Below are 24,593 nucleotides of genomic sequence, written 5' to 3'. Positions count from 1 at the left end.
TTTTAGTTCCTTTCATTGCGGTTACATGCAGATTTTTTTCTTCATCAAAATCTTAATTCTTCATTTCTTAATGTTTGAATATATGTACTGATGTGTTTGGTTGGAAAAAGTTTAGCAGTAAAAAGTTCAACTGTCGTGTGGCTTAAGGTTCATTTCATTCAACTAAAACTAATGCATCTTTGTGTTGTGTTTTGTTAATGGTGAATTGAAATAATATAATAGATAATAATATAATAATATAAAAAGCTACATTTTGGTACTGACTGTCAATAGTTCTGCGCTACACTTCAAGCAAGTCATCATTTCCATTATATCACACTTCAGGTGCCAAATAAATACATTTCCATTACTGTTTAAAAATATTCAGTGTGTAGCGCATTATGATTCCAATTAATGTATTTCAGTTATGCTTCAATTATGCATACTAAGTTGTGCCATTTTAGCATGACACTAAAATATGTTGCAAATAGCTTAAAGTTGGACTTAAGTGAAGTTTAAAGTGCACATAAGTTACTTAAAGTTGTCCCAAAACAACAAAATTCCTGTACACTTAGTATAGTATAATTCAAATGGTCTAAGTATGCGTAGAAAAAGTACAACTTCAATACACTATTTTTTCACCTGGTTTATCATCATCATACACAGTGTGTGGAATACACAATAATCTATAAATGTTATTATGTATTAATACATGTTGAACGTTGAAAATTGCCATGCATGCTAATACACTGTTACAAGCATCTGGTCTGTCCAGTGGTACAGTGTCAATGTAGTTGGGACATCCATGAAAAATACATTTAAAAAAAAAAAACCTAACACATACTGCTGTATGCAGTATGTATATGAAATACATTTGCATAAATGTCAAGTTCTTCCAACTCTTTACCTTTCACTTGCTCAGTTTCCATCGCTCCTCTCCTACACTTGGTTCACCAATTGGTCTCGATGTTCCTCTAGCGGCCCCACAGCTCCAGTCATAATTCTCCTTGCATCAGCCATCTAGCTTGCAGTCTTCTGGCCTGAGGGACGGTGCATTGTCGGTGGCTGTCAGTCACCAATCCTCTGGTGAATCATTTGTGTTCTCCTGAACATTTGCAGGATTTTTTTCCCCAGCTTCTGGATGAAGGGAAGATGTTCAGTTGCCCGTCTTCCTAAAGAGAGACTTCAGGAAATGAGATTGACACATAGGAGACAATGTCTGCTGTCGAAGTCATCTTGTCAAGGTGATGTCCAATTATAATAAGAATGGACCGAACCTGCTTAAACATGGCTGACTCAGTACATCAATACCTCCACTCACCACTTCAAAGCACTAGCAGTCTCATGAGTAGGAGGACATTGTCATATTTTAGTGCCCATATGTCTGCCCCTGATAAAGCTGACAGTGCCCTGCGAGAAGCGCATTGAAAAGCATATGAGTGGGAGCTCTCTACACCCAAAAGCAGCAAACACAATGCGCTAGAATCGGGGCACCGAGACCTCTCGCAGCACTTTTGCTCGAGTCTTCACCAAGAAGAGCTATTAGTTAAGAACAGCCATCAAGGCTGCAGCCAAAGTTGCACCGAAAGCCCCCAGACACAAATCTGACTCTCGCGGATCTGTCTAATGAACTGCGTCTTTTATGGAAGACATAAAGGCCCTGACTGGAAGTGACATGTCAATCCGTGAAACATAGTTCAAACTGGTGAAATACGATGTAATTGTGCCCACCCGCCCCAAGATAAGTGGTGGAGCTGACAAACGTAGAGCAGGGTTAAAAGTCGGCATTCAGTGTCAGTGGCCGCTGCAGAGGAGGAGGTTTGGCATCGATTTAAATCAGTCAGAGCACTGGTGCCGTCGCGATGCTTCTCACCTGCCTCATTGTGTCCAACATGTCCACGCCAATAAAACTGCTTCTTTATGTCAAATGTATCAATTATAGAAGGAGTATATTTGTATATTTTTCAAGCGCATTTTCCGGAAAGAGCCCAGGTTCTGAGCACAGAGTGAAGCCGGCTGTGCTCTGCTTCCTTTGTCTGGTTGCAGTGTTTTAAAATGCGCTTCTCGCTTAGCCGTATTACAGACTCTGGACATCCGCTCGCGTGCGGGTGATTCATCAGATTGCATTTACCGACAAAAGCTCAAGCATGTCATAACAGAACGAGCATGAGTGCAGTGTTGGAAAATAATTTCGAGCACGGATGTTAATTCTGTCTCAATAAGAATCCCATGAAGTGAAGTGGAGTGACGTGTAGTGTGTGTGTGTGTGTGTGTTGGAGGTTGGGGGCTGGAGGGGTTGATGTTGTGTTTGTTCATCCCAAGGCGAGCCGTGGTGATTCATTTCCACACTGATGTGATTTGCGAAGCTTTTATTCATGTTGAAGAAGGATATCGGGGGCAGGAGAGAATCAAGTCGGCGCCCACTCACTTCATTATGAATCTTGTTTTTCTTCTTTATGCTCTTTAGCTCCAATCTACTGCCGTTCCTCCTGGCTACAACACCTCCCTTCGAATCGGCTTCAAGTTCAGGACTCCACGTCCCCAATGTTAAATTTTCCTCGTGGGCATCAGCGCTGATGGATAAAAATAAAATTAGATGCTAAGTCTGTCAACAGAACATCAAGTTTGGGAGGATTAACTCAACGGCAGAGCGTTCTTTGTGGTGGAACAACGCCTTGATGTGGATAGATGCTCGCGCCAGAAATCATAGCCGACTGTCAGCCCCAGCTCAAATGCAACAGAGGCTATTTTATAAGTCACCCAGTTCAATTGTTCTCAGCTGACTTCTCAGCTTTCTGTATGTCTGTTGGCTCAGCCAATGGCAGCTCATCACTTCACATTCCAGCGACTGCTGTCACCCATGAAAGTAGAATGACTCTGACAGTATGTTCAATGATCAGATTGGATCACTGTCATTGCTCATGAATTAAAGCATCAACTTGCAATGATACAAGCCTCCTATATATTCTTCAGCTATATTCAGTTTGTGGGAGGCCTCAGTTAAGCTGGAGTCTAAAATAAAATGTCTGTCCAAACACCATTGTTGTTCATTTGGATGTGAGCGTAGGCGGAGCTTCTGCTTTGGTGGTGCACATACAACATGCTGTTCTTTAGTATTCAGCTATGGTTTAGGGCCTTCACATACAGTGAGCAGTTGGTACTTTATTCTATGGTATACACCTGACACCGTTTGTTCATTGACAGCCTGACAGTATTTAAACAACATTTTAACCTTATAAAAACTGCTGACCCTTCTAAAGGAGACTATAACATCCACTTCAATTGATCTTCAGATTTTTATATTTAAAGTTTATGATTTGGAGCCATCCGTCTCTGATCCTTCAGCTTCAGTCCCTTCATCCTCTGACAAGCGACATGGTTTGAATAACAATGCGTCCCTTGTTTACATGAACCTCAAAAACCATCGTCTAGTCTCACTCACTATTTGCTGATATTGCCATGACCTTCTCCACTTCACAAGATGACGGCAGCATTCAACCACCTTACAAGAACCTTTTCAGAATCACAATTCAATACAAGGTTGCTTGCAGAATCTACATTTTATTTATTTACAGCGTTTCTTCTTTATATTTATGTGTTGGTGGAATCGATGCTAGTGACCCTTTAAGGTTCCATTGTTTGTGTTTCCAATGACTGAACATCTTTTCTCGAAATATATATTTATACATATATATAATTCCCTCCCAAGATAGTTTTACCTTATATCACCTGTATATAAGGCAAAACTACAGATTGCTTTTGTTTGCTTTTGTTCAGGGCTTCCTCCATGTTTGTTGTTGTTGTTATCATCCTAGCTGCCACGTGTCTTGTGCATCAGTGTGATCAGTGGACCAGGAACTCCTGCACTGACAAAGGTTCCCTGTTGTCTGGAGAGCAAACTGTGAAATTAAATTAATCGTTGTAAAGGATACGCTATCTATAAAAAATTTTAATGAGCTTCATTCAACAATATTATTCCATTTAATGAATCGGAAATGAAGCGAAGAGAAAATGAACAGAACCACTGCTTGACGCTCTTTATCACCAATAAACTCTGCAAGAAGAGTTTCACATGCTACAAATTCTTATGTGTATCATGACCTACCAGATTGAAGCCCGTCATGCAGCGTCTTTCTCTTGGCACAGGAGGTTCCCCGAAATGGCAACAAGACATCTGTGCTGTTGTGTTAAGAAGTTGGCAGTGAACTCGGTTCCGGTGATTCAGTGTGCATAACCTGCGTCACAAACACCTGAGAGAATTTGAGTGGGCTAGATGCAGGGTCTTGCAAGTAAGATGTGTCAGTTTTATACTTTTTCAGTGAGTGATTGTGCAAGTTCGCGATTAAAGGATTTAAAAGATTTATGATTCTGAAAGTCGTTCAGCCTCCAGCTTTCCATGAATCAAGAAAAAGGACACGGCTTTTCTGATGATTGTGTGACATGACTAAGTCTAACACAAGATTGTTACTCATCAGAAGTACTTGTGTTGAGGACCAAGTCTGAGCCCCATGCAAGCAGACTTATGGGTTACTTAGTTAGCTAGACTGATAGGTTAGTGAGTTAGTTAGCTAGTGATGTGCTGAGGAAGTTTCATGAAACAGCGTCCTCACTGTCTGAGCTTGGCTGGTGGTGCTCTTGGCTTAAAAATGGTATTCGCTTTCATTGAAATAGTTGTTCAAAAGCAAGCCATCAAGTGGCCTCTGAAATGAGGATGTCATGCAACCTCTCCCTGGTACTGAGATGAACACCGGTAAAAGAAAAGCCACTGGAGTGATGTTGAAACTCACCAAAACAGTTTCAGAAATCCAGCACTAAGCACAAAGTTCAGAACAAGGATTGTGTAACACACCTTTGCACCATCCTTGGCATCACACGGGAGGACTAGCTGTGATGACCTGAGCGAAGCCAAGACAGCCTCTATCTTAGCCATGTTGAGACAGAGATGCCATGAATGTGTGCAGGACGGACCAAGGCTGACCACCATTGTCAAGAGAGAACCTAAGTGTGTTCACTCGAGTACAGTGGAGGACCGCTTTACATGGACGCATGACATCGCCAGCAGTGTAAAGAGGGGGCTGAAGAAGACAGACATAAGAAACAGAGACAGAGGAGGCTAAAGAGGAAGGCATCACGGTTCATGGGCGATGAATATGCAGCATTACGCATGAACAAAGCAAAGAACCAAACTCACCAAGCTCAGCCACCCCGTACCTGGACAAAATACTCATGTTTAAATACAAAACTGTGAAAGAAGTAAAATGAAATAAGGAAATGTATGGTATGAAAACATCAATAAATAGTCGGTTTCAGTTGAGTTCAAAATCAGGTGATGGAAAAGATGAATGTAGGTGGATGGTAGCGATCTGAAATATATGACTGCGATAAACTGAAATCTCTGAAAGTTGAGCATCACTGACTAGGCAATATTTGTTCTCTGATTTATACTATTTTCCCTCTTGATGGCGGTTGAGGTTTTGCCTCGAGCGACTTTGACTGTAAGAGCATCCTGTGTGCGCAGAGAAGAGAGAATGAAAATGGCTGTTTCTATGTCATGACCTTGCAACTATTGAATGGGTTCCTTATTAGTAAATCCGAACAGTTGAAGTTACAGTCACGCTTTCTTTTCTAACCACTGACCTCAGATGTCCAATTATATGCCAGTCCTGTCAGTGACAGGTGACCTGGCTCTGTAATCCCAGTGTTTTGCACAGTGTCAGCTCGGATTAGTTCTGTCCCCCGGAGACTTTCTAAAAGGTTAAGCCAGTGGACAGATGCATATTTAACACCAGTACAAGTCCCCGTATATGCATGGGTCCAGGTAAGGAAACGTTTGAATTATGGATCAGCTTTCAAGCTGTGTATCGGGTCACACTGAAATCTGTTCCACGAAAGTGTGTGTTTTTGGACTGAGCCATAAAATGATGATGTTAGATGAGAGAGAGACAACGGACTCAATTCCGTGGGACAATCGTAATTTTATGGTACAACCCAATAAATTTGGTGCAGAACACCAACATGCTAAATGTTGTGTTCTATAAGCAGCCTTGAATACATGTCTTCTGATGACCCGCAACGCTAAGTTAAGGTTAAACAAGGTCATGATACCATGGTGAGTCATGTCACCACCAGGTCAGAAAGAACAGATTGTCCAGTAACCAAAGCCTTCTTTGATGTTCATCAAAGATGTGAATATATGCAACTGCAGAGAATCATTACAACATTCTCAACCAATAAAATACCGGAGCCATTTAGGTTTTAGCAGCAACACATGATGACAGTTGCCTGGAGTTTGTTGAAATGGTTGGTGTGAATGAACCCATCTGTGTGGTGTGTTGCTTTTTGACGTCATTTCCATTTTTTCCTGCAGGAGCTTCATTTATCTATCTTACACCTTCCTATCAGGCTCGACGTGTCATGACAAGTCGGAGCTGGTGGAAAAGTGTCTGCTTACATTGCAGTTACCCAAAAAGGAAAAAAAAAATGTTGCAGTTCTCAAATCAAATAAAACTACTTTGAATGTGTTTCAACAGGAAGCGCCGGGACTCCAGTCACTTTCAACGAGAACGGCGACGCCCCTGGACGTTACGATATTTTCCAATATCAGATCAACAACAAGTCGCTTGCTGAGTACAAGGTGATTGGACAATGGACCAACCAGCTGCGTCTTAAGGTAATGAACAGCAACAAAGGTTTTGAGCATTTGTTTAAATCACTCGTCACGTCACGTTGAGTAACTCAATGAGCAGAATACGAAGGAGCCTTTTCCATTGTGTTGTTCTCAGCCTGTCTTGTTCTTCATCGCGCTAATCTTCATTGCAGTCATTAGCCACAACCCGAGCAGGAATGCTAATTATTCCACAGCAGATGCTGTTCACGCCGCCACCTATGCCCCAAAAATGCACTTCATTCAGTGGGGACCTGACCTCCTGTTACTCCCCTACCTGAGATGGACCAACCTTGGTGCAAACCCAACATTAATCATATGTCTCAGATGGTCTTGTCGAAATGTCAACCAGAACTGAGATGTCGGGATTGATTTCTTTCTGAGTTTGTTTTTAAGGCGCAGCATTGCAGTGCCACTCCTGGCATGCAGTGGAGATACCCTTTTTTATTTCATTAACACATGTTCACCAGAGGAAGAGACAAACCAAAATTCTTTACCTCTCCCCATGGAGCCACCAAGGAGTCCGGCTCATCATTCCACTCCACCGCTCACAGCAACATGCAGCTCTCTCTCCCTGGCACATGGTCCCCATCACCCTGCTCTCACAGCCAGTGGAATGCACATCTACAAACAGCTTCTTGTACCTTTAATTTTCTCTGCCCTCTAAATCTATTCGGTCATTATGTTTTAGCCTTTTTTCCCCATGTATGTGTGATGTAGCAATCCACTGTCCAAAGGTTCTTCATTGCCACTTTATGAGGCTTTAAATGTGTGCAAACATTGCATTTCTCCAACCGGATCAATCCAACGTATGTCTATACCACGGCTCACTGGGCTGTGTTTCAAGGTCAGTTTGAAGTGGCGACTGCCATTATTTTGGAGAAGTATCAACAATTACCCAGGGAAGATCTGAAAAGGGAGAAAGTGTGCAGATGGATGGTAATTTAATGAATGATTAGGAAGCAGATGTACATTTTGAGGCTCAGTACTTGTGTGTTTTCACACTTGGAACTGAGATGATTTATGTACTCTATTTAGACGTCCTCTTGAACAAGTGCCAGTGAGATCCTTTAACCAGTCGAATTTTCTTTTGGGCCCCCATTTGACTGTGCTCAATAATTTGGACTTTGATTTCTTCAACTTTGTTGATGTTCATGAAGATTAACCAACCTGGATCCCCCGCCCTCTTTTGCAGATGGGGGCACTTCAGTGGACCGCCGGCGACTCCTCCCTGCCAGCGTCTGTGTGCAGCCTGCCGTGTCGCACTGGTGAACGAAAGAAGGTGGTCAAGGGTGTTCCATGTTGCTGGCACTGCGAGCGCTGCGAGGGCTATCACTTTCAGGCTAGTGAGTTCACCTGTGAACTCTGCCCCTATGAGAAGAGACCAGACCAGAACCGCACAGGCTGTCAGCCCATCCCCATCATCAAGCTGGAGTGGCACTCCCCCTGGGCTCTGGTGCCCGTGTTCATCTCCGTCCTGGGGATCATCGCCACTACCTTTGTCATAGTGACGTTTGTGCGCTACAATGACACACCCATTGTTCGCGCTTCAGGACGAGAGATGAGCTATGTGCTGCTGACTGGCATTTTTCTGTGTTACATCATCACCTTTCCGATGATCGCCGCTCCGGATGTCGTCGTGTGCTCCTTCCGTCGTATTTTCCTGGGCCTTGGTATGTGCTTCAGCTACGCAGCGCTGCTTACTAAGACCAACCGTATCCACCGCATCTTTGAGCAAGGAAAGAAAGCGGTCACTGCGCCGCGCTTTATTTCACCTGCCTCTCAGCTGGTCATCACCTTCTCGCTTATCTCAGTTCAGCTGCTCGGTATCCTGATGTGGTTTGCTGCCGACCCGCCACACACCTTCGTGGACTATGGAGAGCAGCGTACACAGGACCCTGGAAATGCACGTGGTGTTCTCAAGTGCGATATCTCCGACCTGTCGCTTATCTGCTCCCTGGGCTACAGCATCCTCTTGATGGTGACATGCACTGTTTACGCCATCAAGACGCGTGGTGTGCCAGAGACATTCAACGAGGCCAAACCCATTGGATTTACTATGTACACAACCTGCATCATCTGGCTCGCCTTCATCCCCATTTTCTTTGGCACGGCGCAGTCAGCGGAACGGGTGAGTGCACAAAACCCATTAATATTTCAAGAGAGTTAAAACTCCATCAGCAACATCTATGTTCTTGTCAGTTCAATCTGTTTCTATGAGTGTTCGTCTTAAACTGTTCTCTGTTTTAAAGCAGTCCTGGGATACACTGACGCTGAAGTTTTAATGCCTTCTCACACGATACACAAGCTCAACATTCCCCTGATGAAATATAAGTCAAGACTACTTTTGTCTTAGAGAAGAACTGGCAAAGGATGCTTGACTCTTATCTGGAGGCAGCAGGCAACACAGTCTTGCTCAGTGAATGCTGTAAAATCAAGCAGGTTGAATATTTTACTGACAAATGTTTAGGCACATCAAATCGAATCAATTCGGAGCATTTGGCGGCGCTGACTTGTTTGAAGGATTAAGAAAGGAGAAGACAGGAAAGTCTAAAGGTGCATTTACTTGCGACCATGTGACAGTCCACCTGTCTATTTTGACCAGTTTTGCAACCTATTGAGTGACGACAGTGCTGTGTTTTTGTCTTGACATCATCCCAATATTCACATGTAGCATTTTGACTAGGCAAATGAGAAGGACACTTTAAATGTCAGCCTTGAGGGAAAACGCCTATCCTTGTGTAGCACTTTGCATAACCATTCCAGGGGGATGCTGCAGATGCAGGCAGTCACCAGCCATGTCCATAGTGTCCCCTCCGGACTGTTCCATCTCAGTGCAGTGTACTCCTGAGTGCCACTTTCTTGCCTTTCTTTGGTACATAGGAGGCCTGGTCTTCACCGTCAGCAGTTGTTGTGGAAGCTCATGCTTGTTTTTTCCGTATCGTTCCCTCCATGGTCAGCTTCCTATTTAGAAGAATTGTCACATGATGTTATGCTCAATGAGTCTGGCCCTGGACAACTCTCAGCCTGTGATTTTTCTCAGAGGCGTATAGTACAGTAGTATCAATGCGAAGAGCTGGAATACAAATAACTGGAAAACAGTAGTTTACTTTAAATTAAATCTGAAGGGCCGTCTGAATTTCTTATGGGGCCACATTACTGACTGCGGTTACATGCAGAGAGTGGGCCGACCAAGGCAATAGCTCGATTTAGCCGCCAAGTCCGATTGCGTCATGTTTTCCCGGTTTACATGCAGCGCAGAGACAATCGAGCTATAAGTAGTTCACCTGCATGACGTGGGGTTTCACACTGTTACATTGAACTCAGCGATCGTGCTGATTTAATGACTAGTTTAACTTCAAACATCAAATCCGGCATATACAATATGTTTTTTTATGTTTTAATGAGCCAGAGGAAATTGAAATAAAGGATTTCAAGGCGCTTTCTACCACATGTGTAGCATTTATTTCCACAAAATACCATGTTTGTCATTCAATCGTTGGCGAAGTTTATGGTATGGTAAATGAATAAAAATGTTTCTGGATGTGTACAAGTGCCTACTGTGGAGACTATTGTGATTTCTTGCGCGATATCAAAGAAAAACAAAGCTCCGTACATGTCAGCCAATCACGACGTGTTGTTCCGCAAACTGCGGAGAAGAATGGACATAAACTTCGCAGACGATTCGATGACAAACGTTGAATTTTATGGAAATAAATGCTACACATGTGGTAGAAAGCCCCTTGAAATCCTTTATTTCAATTTCCTCTGACTCATTAAAACATTAAAAAGAAGATATCGTATATGCGGGATGTGACGTCATCACTCCGCGGCAGGTGAGACACGTTTGGTAAGCGGACACATTTAAACCAACAAATCACTTCTTCTAAAAATTTAGTGGAAACTAACAATATCATCATCATCACGAGTTACAAAACACAGATGGTATCAGGTAGATGTAAAGACAAAGACATTTTTCTAAGGTTTTATGTATATGCAATTTCATTTAAATAAAAATTGGGAAATAATTTATGTAAAATATGATAAACATTTTTTAAATTCATTTTAATGGACAAGCAATGGTGTCAAAAAATGAAATTGCGGTCATTCATTCATGTGTTCATTTTCTTCTGTCTAATCCCTAATGGAGTTGATGGGGAGCTCGAATTTATGTCAGCATCTCGAAGAAAGACCCAGGAACCTAATCTCCTTTCTATGAGGCTGCAGCGCTGTGAGCTTTAGAATTCACTGGCGTCTTCACACACCAATTATACAAATGCATTGGGGAACATACTTAAGAATGATGCTGCAATGGTATCACTTTGAAAGTCCGAGTCAATACAAGCAGTCTGGTCCTGCAAATAGGTCTGTGCTGTGTGTCGCATTAGCAGATTGTGTTCCTGCCGGCAAACACACATTTGTTCCAAGGTTTGGAAGCCGAGAGTCGGAGAGGCGCTCCAGAGTGAAGACAGAAGGTCTCAGCCCCGTCCCTCCGAACCAGAGCTGAAAAGTCGCCGCAGTGACAGACTAATTGATGATTGATTAGTTTCTGATCACAAGCGGCAAAGCGGCACTGCTCGACTTCATCTCGACACAAAACCAATTAGAGCGGAATGAAATTCAGCATATTTCCGATAGCAGTTTTTAGGGCTCAGTCTGCTGCAAGCCAAGTGCCAGATGGAAGAATTTGCTCATTATCTTGTCTACTGGGAGATCTGGGAGACAGGTGGAGCCATTCGCTGAGATTTTGCACAAACTCACTTGCCTTTTCTTCTGCTCCTGTTAGCTGCGGCTGCTGCTACAATTCACCCACTTCAGGATTTATTTCATTTGACTGACAAATAATTAACGCTCCCCGCTGCAGATTAAAGATGGGATTATTTCAAAATGTGCTCGCCGGGTTTGGAAACAAAGAGCAGTGGCGGCGTAACTCCCTGCCCTGTTATTTTAGGGCTGTGTGCAGTTGCTGAACGGCCATGATGGAATACTAATTTGAAGTGTGAATTGACCCACTGACTAGAGACAGCGGCCTCTTGTCTTTGTGTGTATGAAGGCGCACTAAATGATCAGGTCCCTTGACACATCCCAGAATCTGCAGCGTCAAAAGGGCTGTGGACATTTTTCTCCCGCGAAGCCAGCAGTGCATGTTGAGTGGTCGGATCCCAGTGATGTTTACACACATAGTCGGTAGTGTCATTTGGGTGTTTGGCCCTTTGGCTGATTTCCGCATCATTTTTCAATAAATCCATTTGGCTGCGAAACGTGATATGAAGCTCGACCTGATCTGAAGTTAGTTCAGATGCCCCTGATCATTTCTTAGAGAGGAGCGTGCTCATTAAACTCCCCGAGCTTTATTTATCTAGCGCCATGTCTGTTTGAGGAGAGAGAACATACTGTTTGGTCATCAATTCACCGTCTGTCTTTCTGAAATTAGGAAGCCGCTCTTCATGGATAATTTACATTTTGCCACCAGATTTGCTAGTAATATTTATTTGCATATTCTGTGCTGTTGCTTCACAAACAGCACGCTACTGGGAGACAGAGAGCCAAAACCATGTCGGATCCTTAGTTAAACTTCACAGAGGTTGTAAATGTTTCTCTTTTTTCCTTCCAAATCGAACCAACAGCTCAGCTGCTGATGTTCAGATGTCATGCTTTATATTGGTGACTCTCTGAGCTTGTGTCCTGCTTATGTCACAGACATGCATTGTTGCCCGTCCTGTTGATGGAGACAGTAGTGTTATGCCCATGACTGTAATGGTGGTACATGACTTGAGAGTTGGACACGTTTTTCACTGGAAGGGATGTGCGTAGCCCAATTGGCTAAATTGATATATGACCTTGAGTATGATTCATTTCTAATGCTGACCACATTTTGGCTGAGGATATACAGCATGTATATGAAAATACCGCATATAGATGATATGAGGTCTCATCCAAGAACAGGTGCAGTAGTAGAAGTAGTGGCAATATATATCCATGTTGGTTACTCCTATCTTGTCATTTTTCATCTCCTGGACCTTTCTTGGAAGAGTTTGAGAATCCAAAAACACGTTGATGTCATCAGTACCACTGGAGGACAGGGGTAGTAAAACAGAAATGTAATTCCCCGTCTTGGGATCAATAAACAAAATCTATTGACGTAGCAGTTCTACCACACAAAATGAAAAACAGGCCCCATTTTTTTTCTTTTTACCATATTCAGAGGCCATTTATGAAGGTGTACCGGCTCAATCGCTGGTAACACAAACGCTGACACGTGTGCAGCAACTGTGTGATGCTGTCATGTTAGTGCAGACCGCTATCTCTGAAGAAGAGTTGAGTCAGAAAATGGGGGTCCAGACCAGTCCGAATAAGGTGTACCGTGTGAGAGTATACGATGCCACTTCTGCAGCTCAGTAGAATTTTAAATAAGTCATTTAAAATGTGCCTGGCAACTGTATTTTTCTTTGCCTTGCCTGTGTTCCAGCCTGCGTTTGCAGGGTTTTGGTGACATTATTGAGGTTTTGCACGGTGAGCAGAAGTTCCATCTCGTCTGCTGCTGGAGTGCCTTCCTGGCGTTCGTACATATCACATGACATGCTGGAAATTATCATCCCTGCTGAGACTTATATGATCAAACCTAACCCTTTAGGTGCCATAGTTATTTCATTAAGAAATTCAGTTTTCACATCAATATTTCAAAAGGTTGTAGCTTGAAAATGGTTAGCAATAAAGGCGGTACTGTACATGAGAAATGTCTCTCACAGAAGCAGGGTTACTCGCTGTCTCCACATATGTTCACCGGTGCGCGAATATTCATACTAGTGGGCTGGTTTTCAAACTCCAAACTAGTTGTGTAAAGTAGTAACTGCATCAGGCTCCATTTTTACAGATTGTTTTTTAAATGCAACAATGTTGAATTTCAAAATGTTGCGACTGTGGTGCTTAAATGTTGCGACTTTAGCATACCATATTTTACCATATTTATTAACCATATTTTCGGGACTACAACTTGCAGTTTTTAATACTCAGATGTAACTCGTATGTATTAAAATATATAATAGCATATGGTCATAAATGTTGCTTCACACTGACAGATGGTTTAAATCCGTCTGTGGTGACCGATGACCTTGATTCTGTTCCACCAACAATCGAGATGGTCCTTCTCCATGAAAGACATTTTGCATAATGAATTTTGCATGTGAATACGCATCACAGCAACAGGAGTACGATACTCGCATCATAGACCATTGATAAGATTATGATGGTTTTTTTTTTTTTGTTTTAATAGAAAATCCAGAAAGAAACACCATAATAACAAAATGAGAGGAACACTACCGAACTGACGTCCGTATGTGCGGCCACAGATATCTGAAGGGACGGACCTAGTGAGAACAGCAGAGTAATATTTATTTACTTCCCTAAAATTTACACTAGTAATGAGACTTATAGTCCAGTACCACTAATGTATGTTTTTTTTTCCTCTTCATTTTTTGACTGGTGCGACTTATACTAAGAAAAATATGGTAACTGAACACCTGAAAATTGAGTGCTGAAAATTGCATCAACTGAGAACTTGGAATAGAACAGAAAATGCTACTTGATGCCAAGTCAATATAGCTTACAATGAATTTTGTCATTTTATTGACAGTTGAGCTGCATCCACGCTGCACACATCTTCAATGTTAGAAATCAAGTGCATAAATAGCTGGACATATAGCGCTGTGTTACCTGGTTGAGAACAGCACGAATCCATGCTCGCTCAGACAGCAGGTAGTTCAACATGCATTATCCCGACTATAATTTATTTCTTTTAATTCTTTCTCAAGGCAGGTTCACCGCACCTCGGTCAACCACAGCAACCAGATTCCTGCAACTGTATTGTACAGAGAAGTTGTTGATGAAACCAATAAAGAGTAGAAGCTTTTCTGTGACAATAGAGAACGTGTAATTTTCTCCATGAATCACAGGGAGAATCTGAATAACCCTTGAGAGGACGGATGTGCCTGAAATCATCTAGGGGCCACAGTCAGCTATTCATGCCAGCTTCTACTTGGTTAGCCCCTGCTGGGTCATGGCTGAAATCCTGGATGAAAGGAAATTGTGAGGCGCACATATGGCCTCAAGGACTTTTAATAATAGAGCATTTCAAATTAGCGGCGCAATAGTTTCAGCCCTGTGGTGCTTCGGAGAACTTGCAGCTGAATACAACACATACTGGCTGATTCCAGGTACAGAAGAGTGGAGACAAGTCACTTTGCATCTGTTTTTTAATGAAGGAGAATGTTTTATTCAGGTCATTAACATGCAGCTTCTGCTGACAGCACCTCCTACTCCTGGGACTGCAAATACCAGTGGTGAACTACTGTACTTTATTAATATGCTAATCGTGTTATTATGAGGAGAATCATTGCCACAGTTATCAAGAGCTTTGACTGTTTCAAATGAGGATTTACAGAGGGAACTGAAGTCATAACATCCATGTCATGTAGGAACCAGACAGCCTAAGCAACTTATACCTTTAAACATCCCTTCATGCTCCTTATATGTATGAAATTGCACCCGTCGGGTTGTTGCTGTCACTGATCACATGCGCTCTTTAAGTTGGTACTGCTGTTCACCAATATACTCACCAGGGGGCGCAGCCCACCATCAATCATTTGTGACAACAACAAACTCCAAAACCAACATGGCGAATGTAGGGAGAAGAAGTCTTACTAATGTACCTCTTGCACAGAATTTCCTCCATTGTTATGTCTTCTGCGTGACTCAGAGCTATGTATCGGGTAGTAACCGCAACACTATGGTAACACCATTTGACTCTTTCTTTATCTGAGTTGTGTGCAACTGTGGCAGTTGAAAGATCTATAGCACTATATGTACATACGGTATCAGGCTGTAATATGCTATTCTATTCTCTCTGTTCCTCGTCTGTAACCCTGCAGTGATGCCCTAAACCAGGTCTGTTTATCTCCAAGAAAACTTTTTTTCTTATTCACTGGACATTCCAAGTTCACCTCTCCACACATTTTGTCTTGTGTCTGAATTAATCTGAACTAATTAACAAGGACGCGTCTGCTGCATGATAATGAAACACCCTGGGCACTTCAGGTTGGGAATCAGCAAATGCAAGTATATGTGAACTTTCTCCAGACGCATCTCATGATGGCTCAAAAGGGAAATCTCTGACGCACAATTTTCACTTCTTGTCACAACCTCAACCAACTTCAAGAGAGCTGCTTATTCTGGAAACCTTAGGTGAAATTCAATGTACTTATTGTCAACAGAAACAAAAACACACCAAATATAATTTCATTCATGATAAATATATAAGAACAAAGTGATTTTATTTTTCCACTTGTATTAAGATTGTTATTTTCGCTCCTCTCTGTGTGCCTGGCCATGCTCTCCCTCTGGCTCATCCTGGACAGTTAGCTGGCCCCGACCAAGGAATCAATCTGAGCCTTGCATCACGTCGGTTCTCAGACACCTAAATTGAACTTCCCAAAGCAATTCTTTATCAACTGAGCCACTTTTTTTAAAGGCCACGACTGGATTCATTCATGGATTTACCGGGGACCAGTGGGGAAAATCCCCCCATTACAATTGAGTTCTCAATATTTTATTTTCCTGGAGGAGGAAAGTTGGACATCAACAGTCTGTGTCTGAGTGTCGATTAGCTGCTTATCTTCCTCCTGAGTCTCATACCTGCAGAAGGAAAGTCAATACCACTGTCAGGGTTACATCCATTTCTGTCGTTTAAACTGCACTTTATTCTGTTTCAGGGCTGAACGCCAAGTGGAAACGTACAAGGATTTTAGATAAGAGCCTCTAGCCTTTTTCTCAAATAGATGATTTTCCCCCAAAAAATAATCATCTTATACTTTAGTAATCCGACAAAGGTCCGTCTTTAAAATCCTGAACCAACACATCCTCACTCCTCAGGTGTCACATATTGACCATCGTCAAGTGGACTTTTGTGTCCCAGGGTAAAAAACCCGCCTTCCAACTCATTTCTTTTCACCTGAAACTTTCCATCCTGATTCCACTCCCCTGGCATTCCCTGCCTCACTTTGTAGGCAGCTCATTACTTTGCTCATCTATTTCCAACACATAGGTCGGGGACCTTGCAAGGGTTAAACCATGTGGTGGAACTTCCTAAGGTACTAACATCTAAAATTTAGTGTCAATGATAGTCACCGTCCTCATCCTAACACCAAACGTTCTTTTTGAACATCAGGGATAAGGATTGAGGCTGTTTTTGGTCTCTAAGCAAAATAACTCACAAACTTGTGAATAGATTTCTGTCATGATTCCAAAGGATTGGACACAAGTGCAGGAAGTTCTGGTCGACAGAAGGCACGGGAGTCCAGATTAGATTACAAGATTTAATTGATGAGTAAACAATACATAGACAGACAAATAACTAAGGACGCCGGGACCAGAATGCGGACCGGGAACAACGCGCAGGGAGTGGGGAAGAATCTGAAAAACAAGAGAGGGGAATTAGAATTGAAGCCTAAAACTGGGAGAACAGAAAACACTCTCAGGGTTAAGCTCACGAGGTGGCAATAAACTGAAAGCGCTCGGTGGTGGAGATACACACACGAGGAATAAGCTTGTCGAATATATAACTGAAAGGTGAGACTCTAAATAAGAGCTCACACGCGGACTGAATGGATTTAGGGAGATAACGAAAGGAAGAACGAGGAACTCAGGATACGGCTGAAATGGAATTGAAGCGCACAAATCTAGAAAAGGTCAGGGAGTCTTGCAAGAAACTACCATCTGGCAACAGGAACTGGCGCTGACGGGTTCATATCCTTGGAAGGCTTGATGAGGGAATGAACGCCAGCTGTGTTGCCGGTGAAGCTAGCGAGAAAGGAGGAACAGGAAACAAGAACAACCGAGAGTAACAAAAATAAAAGAGCGAGACGTGGAAGAAATACAAAATGAACGGAACGAGCAAAGTGTGTGACATTTTCACTGGCATTTTCAGTAAATGTAATGGAACAAGGTGCAGAAGCTCAAATTTGGTGGTGTTCTCGACCTGAATCCAGCTGTTTCGTTTGACTTTGGAGTGGAGTGATGTGGTAAAAATCCAGTGGAGACGAGGTGGTTGGCAGTGGCAGAAATCCATTAATGCATTCTTTCTATCGATAGAGATGTGCTACACCTTCCCCCTTATGACAGAGACACAAACCTTATGGAAACTCATTTGAGTGTACCTGTTGGACTGGAAAAAATCTCTACTCAAATACCAGTAGACCCACTGAATCCCCTTTTGGGATCACTGTCCGTGCGACTGAACACTTGACCTGTACCTCACAGCTTGTTGAGCCATTGATCAAACTGTTGAGGCGAGTGAAAGCAACTCACTCGGCTGTTTCAGCACACAGCAGGAGAGACTCAACTGAATCATCTAATATCTGGTTCTTTTGTCGTGACCCAGCCTCATCGCACGTATCCGGTGAATGGTACTGTGCAGGTGGAGTTGATGTGTGTAATGATGAGAGGAGGACATGAAATGTACAGACCATCACCTTATTAATAAAAAAGAAAGCATGTTTTCTACACCTGATACTATAATCACTGAACCATTATTATCTAACTGTTTGAGTTTTATGCTGAGCCAAAGTTGCAGCCCACAAAAGTAAATGGTCGCTCTGTTGTGCCTTCCTTTGGCAGCTGTTTCCCGGTCATTATTTCCCCCCTGAGTTCACTCAGCAGTTTCCCTCGCACAACATGTGCCCGCAGTACGTTTGTGAGTATGAGCACTCACGTCAACATATTATGTCTGCAAAATGCCAACAAACCCACGTCACCAGTCGCTGAGTTTGGGAATCTCTGCCTCAGTCTGTTAACAGAAATATGAAAAACTGTTTTTTTCTAATGATTATAGTTACAAAATGGTACTCATCCGGCCCAGACTTTTCTCCCTGCTGAATCCGCTTCCTGCTCTTCTGGGGAATGGTTGAGAGAAAAAGTCTCTCTATAGCGACCTGAGTCAGTTCTGGGGCCTCCTCCCAGTTAAACACTGCACAGATCCATCTTTCTGTCATTCAAGAAGACATGCACAGATTCACCCCTAGTGGTGCTTGAGCACCAGCCCTTTTCCCTGCATATTGAGTTGTGAGAATTGTTCCCCCTCCCTGTATCATTGGGCTCACAAATCCATGCCCTGGCTCCTCCCACTCCTCCTTATGATGAGTTGTTTAAAAAAAGGCAAGAAATGGAGTTATTTTGTTTGATATTGCATAAGTGAATGAGCAACGTGTTTTCATGGGATGTGCTCCCACCACTGTTCTACTGTAAGATCCGAATTTTCAAAATGCTCAACATGAATTTCCCCACTGTGGGACTAATCTGATCTAATCTGACATGTTTTTTGTAATATTTATAATGTGTTTTTGAGATGGGTGCCTGGCTTGAACACTGTGTCCCCAAAATGTCTGGTTGAACCCCTCTTTAGGAACCACCCTTTTCTGATCGACAACCGTGGTCTCGCAGTGGTGGAGCTGATCTCTAGCTACATGTTGAAGATCATTTGAAAGTTTGCCAACAAAGACTTCATTCCAAATTTCCTTTGGATTAAGAAATAAAGCTCAGAACAAAATGCAGTTTTAATGCGCATATTTGTTCTAATATACCCCGAGTGCTGCATTGAACTGATGTTATTATTATTGACCTGGTGCAGATTCTCATGGCTGAAAATGCTCCACAGAGCAAGGAATTACTACGAAATAAGGACCGCTTGTTTGTGGAGACACAACTCATCATCTGGTTTGCATTAAAGTTTGCAGTGATTTGGACAGACTGAGCATTTAGGGCAGGATTTGGAGCACAAGTTAAAAGAAAAGCTTGCGAATGAAGCCGGCTGGTTACAGCTGGAGAGGAGTTTTTGGAGAAGTGAGTTGGAGTGATGCAGGTCATGCTGCTAAAAAGGATGATGTAAGCAGAAGAGCTGTGCGGCAATGCCTCCTTGATAGAAGCTAAAAGAAAAAACATTGCAGCGATTCACTTTAATCGTCTCAAATGTTGAAGCCTGGTTGCTTCTTGAAATGTATTTATTCTTTCTTTTTATTTAGATAATTCCATTGAAGTGTTTCTTTTTATCTTTCACGCTTTTTATCTCCGCTCACTTTTACCTGTTGCTTTACATCAAATATTTATTCCTGTTCTTCTGCTTTCATCTCTTTGTGTATGTCTTTCTGCCACCTATTAATTTCTATGATTTATTCTCCCTGGCTTTACAACTGCCGTGACTGTGGAGCAATCTGGGTCATTTCTGGCTGTTTTTTTTATGTGCTGTGTGTACAATAAATTGGACTTGGCACATCAGACCACACATGGCAGATAAATAGCTGCTTTAAAGATGAGAGAGGGAAGTAACAAAGACTGTGCCATAATGATTAGTGTGGGGACCAAAAACATGCGTGGTTAAATGCACAGAAGACATTACAGGAGATCGAAGAAACAAAGGCAGTTCAAACGAAGATTCCACACGTAAGCCACGCTGCCCACTGAACCTCAAAAGTGACATCTTTACGCCACTGGATATGTGATGCTCCACTGGTCTGAGGGCTGTTATTTAAACAATAAGTCATTTTCTGCTTCTTCTTCGACAGTTGGCCAATGCCCTGTACTCAATTCACAAGCGTTTTATCGTTCCGGCATTTACTGTCAGGGGCTGCCACAGCAAGTCAGCCTCCACTTTAAACTATCCCGTACATCCTCCCTAGTCGCACCCATCTTTTTCATGTCCATCTTTATTACATCTATGACCGTTCTTTGTCCGACAAGCTCCATGTGTAATTCAGGACAAGACAAGACAGACGGCGAGGAAAAGAAGTGGCGTCACCAAAGAGAGAAACACGAAACGGAACTGAGGGAAAAGATCTGGAACAGATCATCAAAGAAATGAAAACGTGTGAGAGACAAAATAAGATCAGAGGAGAAGAGGTTTTGTGGAGGTTAGAACCAAACCATCCTCACTCCCATGATGTAACTGGACTTTTGCGTCCTATGCTGATGCTGAAGTCAGGCTTCCTCGTTGCATGTTTACGCATAGGTGTACATCGTGATGTCCACGGCGGAGTCCCCATGACACAGGTGCTTCAAATGGTAACTGAGATATCGTTACATGTAGATCGAGAAGAGCGCCATCCGATGGCTTACCTGCCCACAACCTCCAGCATGCTTTATCCTGCCGCACCACCCTTGGTGTCAAGATACGCCAGAGGCAGAACAGTGTTTCAGTTGAAAGCCTAAAGCCTTCAGCATCAGTATAAGACGAAAAAGTCCACTTTCCCAACGTCAAGATATTACGCCATTAGCGTGAACAAAGGAGGACGAAACTACCGCACAGAGAATTGAGCTAATCACAAATAAGATACATAGCTCGAAGAGAAAACTACAGGAGCTCAGAGCTGCCAGAACAGCAAGGCTATTTTTGGATCAGTATCAGGTTATTTCATAATATTGGTTGTGTTCAAGCACCACCTGGTCCCACAAGCCCTCGCCGATCATCCAGGCGGTCTGCCAAGGTGATGAAAACGCACACTTTGGAAGTTACTGAAAATTCTTGTGAGTTGCTTCCCAGGCAGAAATGAGGGTGTTTTTACACGGCAAATGACTGCTTTCGTCTTAAGGCAGCATGTGGCGCGAGTACAACAGTTTAAGAAGTGCAACAGGGTGAAGCAGAAGAATCTGATGCTGATGCAGAGGACAGTTTACATTCACTCTCATCTGGTTAAATGAGGCAGCTAGACAATAAGTTTATTCCCACCGTTGTTTCTCTTCTATTTCATTTTCCAAGATCTTATCTTGAAGATAAGCATCACAATATAAGGTGATGCTGATCCAAATGCAGTTTAGCAGTGCTCACCCTGAGCTTCCATAGAGACCAAATGAACACAACGAGAGTAAGTTGCCATGGTAGCGAAGACGTTGGAACCAGGACGCTTTTAAGTAGCAGATACATCGAGTGGTTCAAGGTGTGTGTCATCACCTACTGTCAAGCTCATGAAGACAAGGAAGTAAGGAAGCAGGAAAAACCTGGAAACCCCTTCCATATTTCCCCATCATCCCCAGGCCCCTGCATGAGTTGTTAGAAACGCCTTTAATGGCTTAAGTCACACACTCAGGGACTGACAAAAATATTTCCTCTCACATGTTTTGGTCTTCATTTTTTTTTTTTTTTTTTTTTTTTTTTTTACTTGCTCTTATGTTTCCACCTGTCATGCTGCTGGAAATGGGAATTTCTCTTCAGAGATCAATAAAGTATCTATCTATCTATCTATCTATCTCATTGTCAGTCAGCACATGGACATTACTCAACCAAGCCTACAACTCCAGCTGAGTCATCAGTGTCCGTCCAGGAAAGTTTCTCAGTCGATGGTCATCATCAACATAAGCCAAAGCAAAAGTGCCACACAGGCAGATCTCGGATGAAGGACTCCCACCACATCATCTTCATCAATGAGCCTGCCAACATTATGTCTTTGGGATCAATAGCCAGATTTAGTCATCAAGGCAATTGATCCTGAGCCAAGTCCATTATCAACTTTTATGACCTCTCTTAATTGTTTGTGACCCGTAACCCAGTCAAATCTGGATCCCACCCTCCATCTGCAACTTTTGTCGCCACTTTGCCGCTTATCGATGCCTCTGACTTTTGCAGTGTGTAGTTAGCTTGTAGCCTTTGCCAATGAAGTTTACGCCCTCAGAATGTCTGTTTCCTGAAGTCTGAGAAATGCCTTGCTCATATTGTTTCAACCGATAGCAGGTGGATTCAGGATTTTTCAAGGCGAAAAGTGTAAGCACTAACAGAAACTTCATTTTTGGTGAATTGCACTTTTTTTTTCCGTATTAAACACTTTGTACAAACCGTGGGATGAATATGTTGACTTAGTAATGGTGCAACCTACAGGCCGGTTCAGATCTGTGACGGCACACAGAGGATTGATGTTGGCCTTCTCTCCAGAGGCGTAGCAAGATCATGCTTCAGAACTCACAGTGGGGGACTCCGTCTTTCACATGCCGCCTATCTCTTCCTACTTTCTTCGTCTTTGAAGCCGCCGTCTTCACAGAGCAAATACTGTCCCCGTCACAAGCAGCTCTCATGCTTGGCACCAAATGGTTCCACATCTGAATACTGATTCGTCTGAATGAGTGCACCGTCAGTAGATCTTTTCGGCGGAGACACAGTGAAGTCCACAGCAAAGGTTAAGCTTTTTCATTTAATGGTCGACCTGGCTTCAAGCTTTATCTGTCCTGGCCAGAGGCAGGTGGGAACGAGCAGGAGAATTACATCAAAGGATACAAGTAACCAAATTAGTCTCCGTTTGAGTATAATGCACTTAAATGTCAAGCTGACTTTCTGCGCATCGTCACGGATAGAAGCCAAAGTCACTCAGAGAGGTATCGCACACCTAGTGAATATAATGGTGAACAGCAATACCAACGTTGGCAATGCAACAAGGTCACTTTGTTTTAACACTGTTAATCTCTGAGCCCCCTTGTTTGCAAAACCTGGAAATGTTCACTGTAAATTCTAAGATGTGTTATTCAGGGGAAAAGTAGCAGATTCTAGTTTTGGTTGTGTTTTGATTGCCATTTAGACTCCCTCTACTTAGTTGAACAGTTTGCTCTGCAGACAACAGGGAACCTTTGTCAGTGCAGGAGTTCCTGGTCCACTGATCACACTGATGCACAAGGCACGTGGCAGCTAGGATGATAACAACAACAACAAACATGGAGGAATCCCTGAACAAAAGCAAACAAAAGCATCTGTTTGCTTTTGTTCAGGGATGTTTTTCACGACACAATGGCCAGGGTTTCCACTACTCTGAATATACTTGAAATTCTTATAAAATTGAAATTCTAATACAAATATTTTCAAGACATTAAAAGAGCTTTAGTTTGAATAAAGTATTATAGTGTGATTTATTGTCAAACCGATGCAAAATCAACAATATTTTGTTGTTTAAATGTATGTAAGGGTCTATCATTTGATTCAGTAATATACCAAATTCATTCAAATTGATAAATGTGGCTTCTTGTGGCAAACTTCTTGTACCATTAAACTGCGATTAATTGAGATTAATTCATCACAAATTCTCTATTTTTTTTTAATGGAATCCCTCCCCAAATAAAAACATAAAAAAGTGGATGAGTTCAGTGGCTGTGTTCTTGAGGCCAACAATGTGCACCCAACAAACCACAGGCAGCTTGAGAGTTTGATAAGACAGGGGCTTCTTCATATGACCACGGTCAGGTTTGGTCAAGATGGTCACGTTTAAGGAGGCGGAGTAAAGAAAATGTGGTGTTTGTGGAGAATTCGTTCTCTCCCACTGTAGCTGGAGCAAATGTTTCACCCTCCACATTTTAAGGAAAACGTTAAATGGCTCTCAAGAAGACTCACAGTTTAAAGTTCATTGTTGACTGCGTTGAAAAGGCATTTCCTGGTCATGCAAAGGGCTGCATCGAAAGTGGGATGCTGAACATTTTTAATATGGCTTCTGGCTTAAAAAAAATATATCTTTTGCACATCTTTTTTAAATTAAGAAGCAAACTCAAGGACTCAAGGAGTTAATCTATGATAGTGATCTTGATTGTCCACCTCCAGACGAGTGCAGAAGAGGACTACCAAAGTAAAGCTGTCCACTGTCTCGCGGTGTCTTTTCGGAGAGCGCACCTAATGGGGTCGTGCTGGCTGAGGGCAGGAGGAGATTGCTGCTGCAGTCAGGATGGAGCCAGCTGCTCAGAGGAAGGGATAAGGTCTCACTATCGGGACTGTGTCCTGCGGAACTACGAGCGCGTCATGAGCAAGCAGAGGTCTTAAGAGGTCGGGCTGTTTGTGGTCGATTGGACAGTTGGCAGGAAGCCTGGTTGTACCTGTGTGAGCGCACTAATTAGAATCCCTCCTCAGGTGGAGCGCTGTTGAATCACAGCACAGACAACAGCA

At 42.7% G+C, this 24,593-nt stretch overlaps 1 protein-coding gene across 1 annotated transcript in view; it reads left to right on the top strand.

The window, feature by feature from the left end:
- grm8b (glutamate receptor, metabotropic 8b) overlaps positions 1-24,593 on the top strand; it is a 172,361-nt gene that overhangs the window by 136,415 nt on the left and 11,353 nt on the right. Inside the window, exons 8-9 of the mRNA XM_053884803.1 lie at positions 6,510-6,649; positions 7,839-8,774. Of these exons, the coding sequence (XP_053740778.1) occupies positions 6,510-6,649; positions 7,839-8,774 (1,076 nt within the window). The remainder of the gene's footprint in view (positions 1-6,509; positions 6,650-7,838; positions 8,775-24,593) is intronic.

This window comes from Synchiropus splendidus, chromosome 14 (assembly GCF_027744825.2).
Source record: "Synchiropus splendidus isolate RoL2022-P1 chromosome 14, RoL_Sspl_1.0, whole genome shotgun sequence".
NCBI classification, from domain to species: Eukaryota; Metazoa; Chordata; class Actinopteri; order Syngnathiformes; family Callionymidae; genus Synchiropus; species Synchiropus splendidus.
Note: the sequence above shows the minus strand (reverse complement) of the source record. Positions and strands in the feature narration are given on the sequence as shown.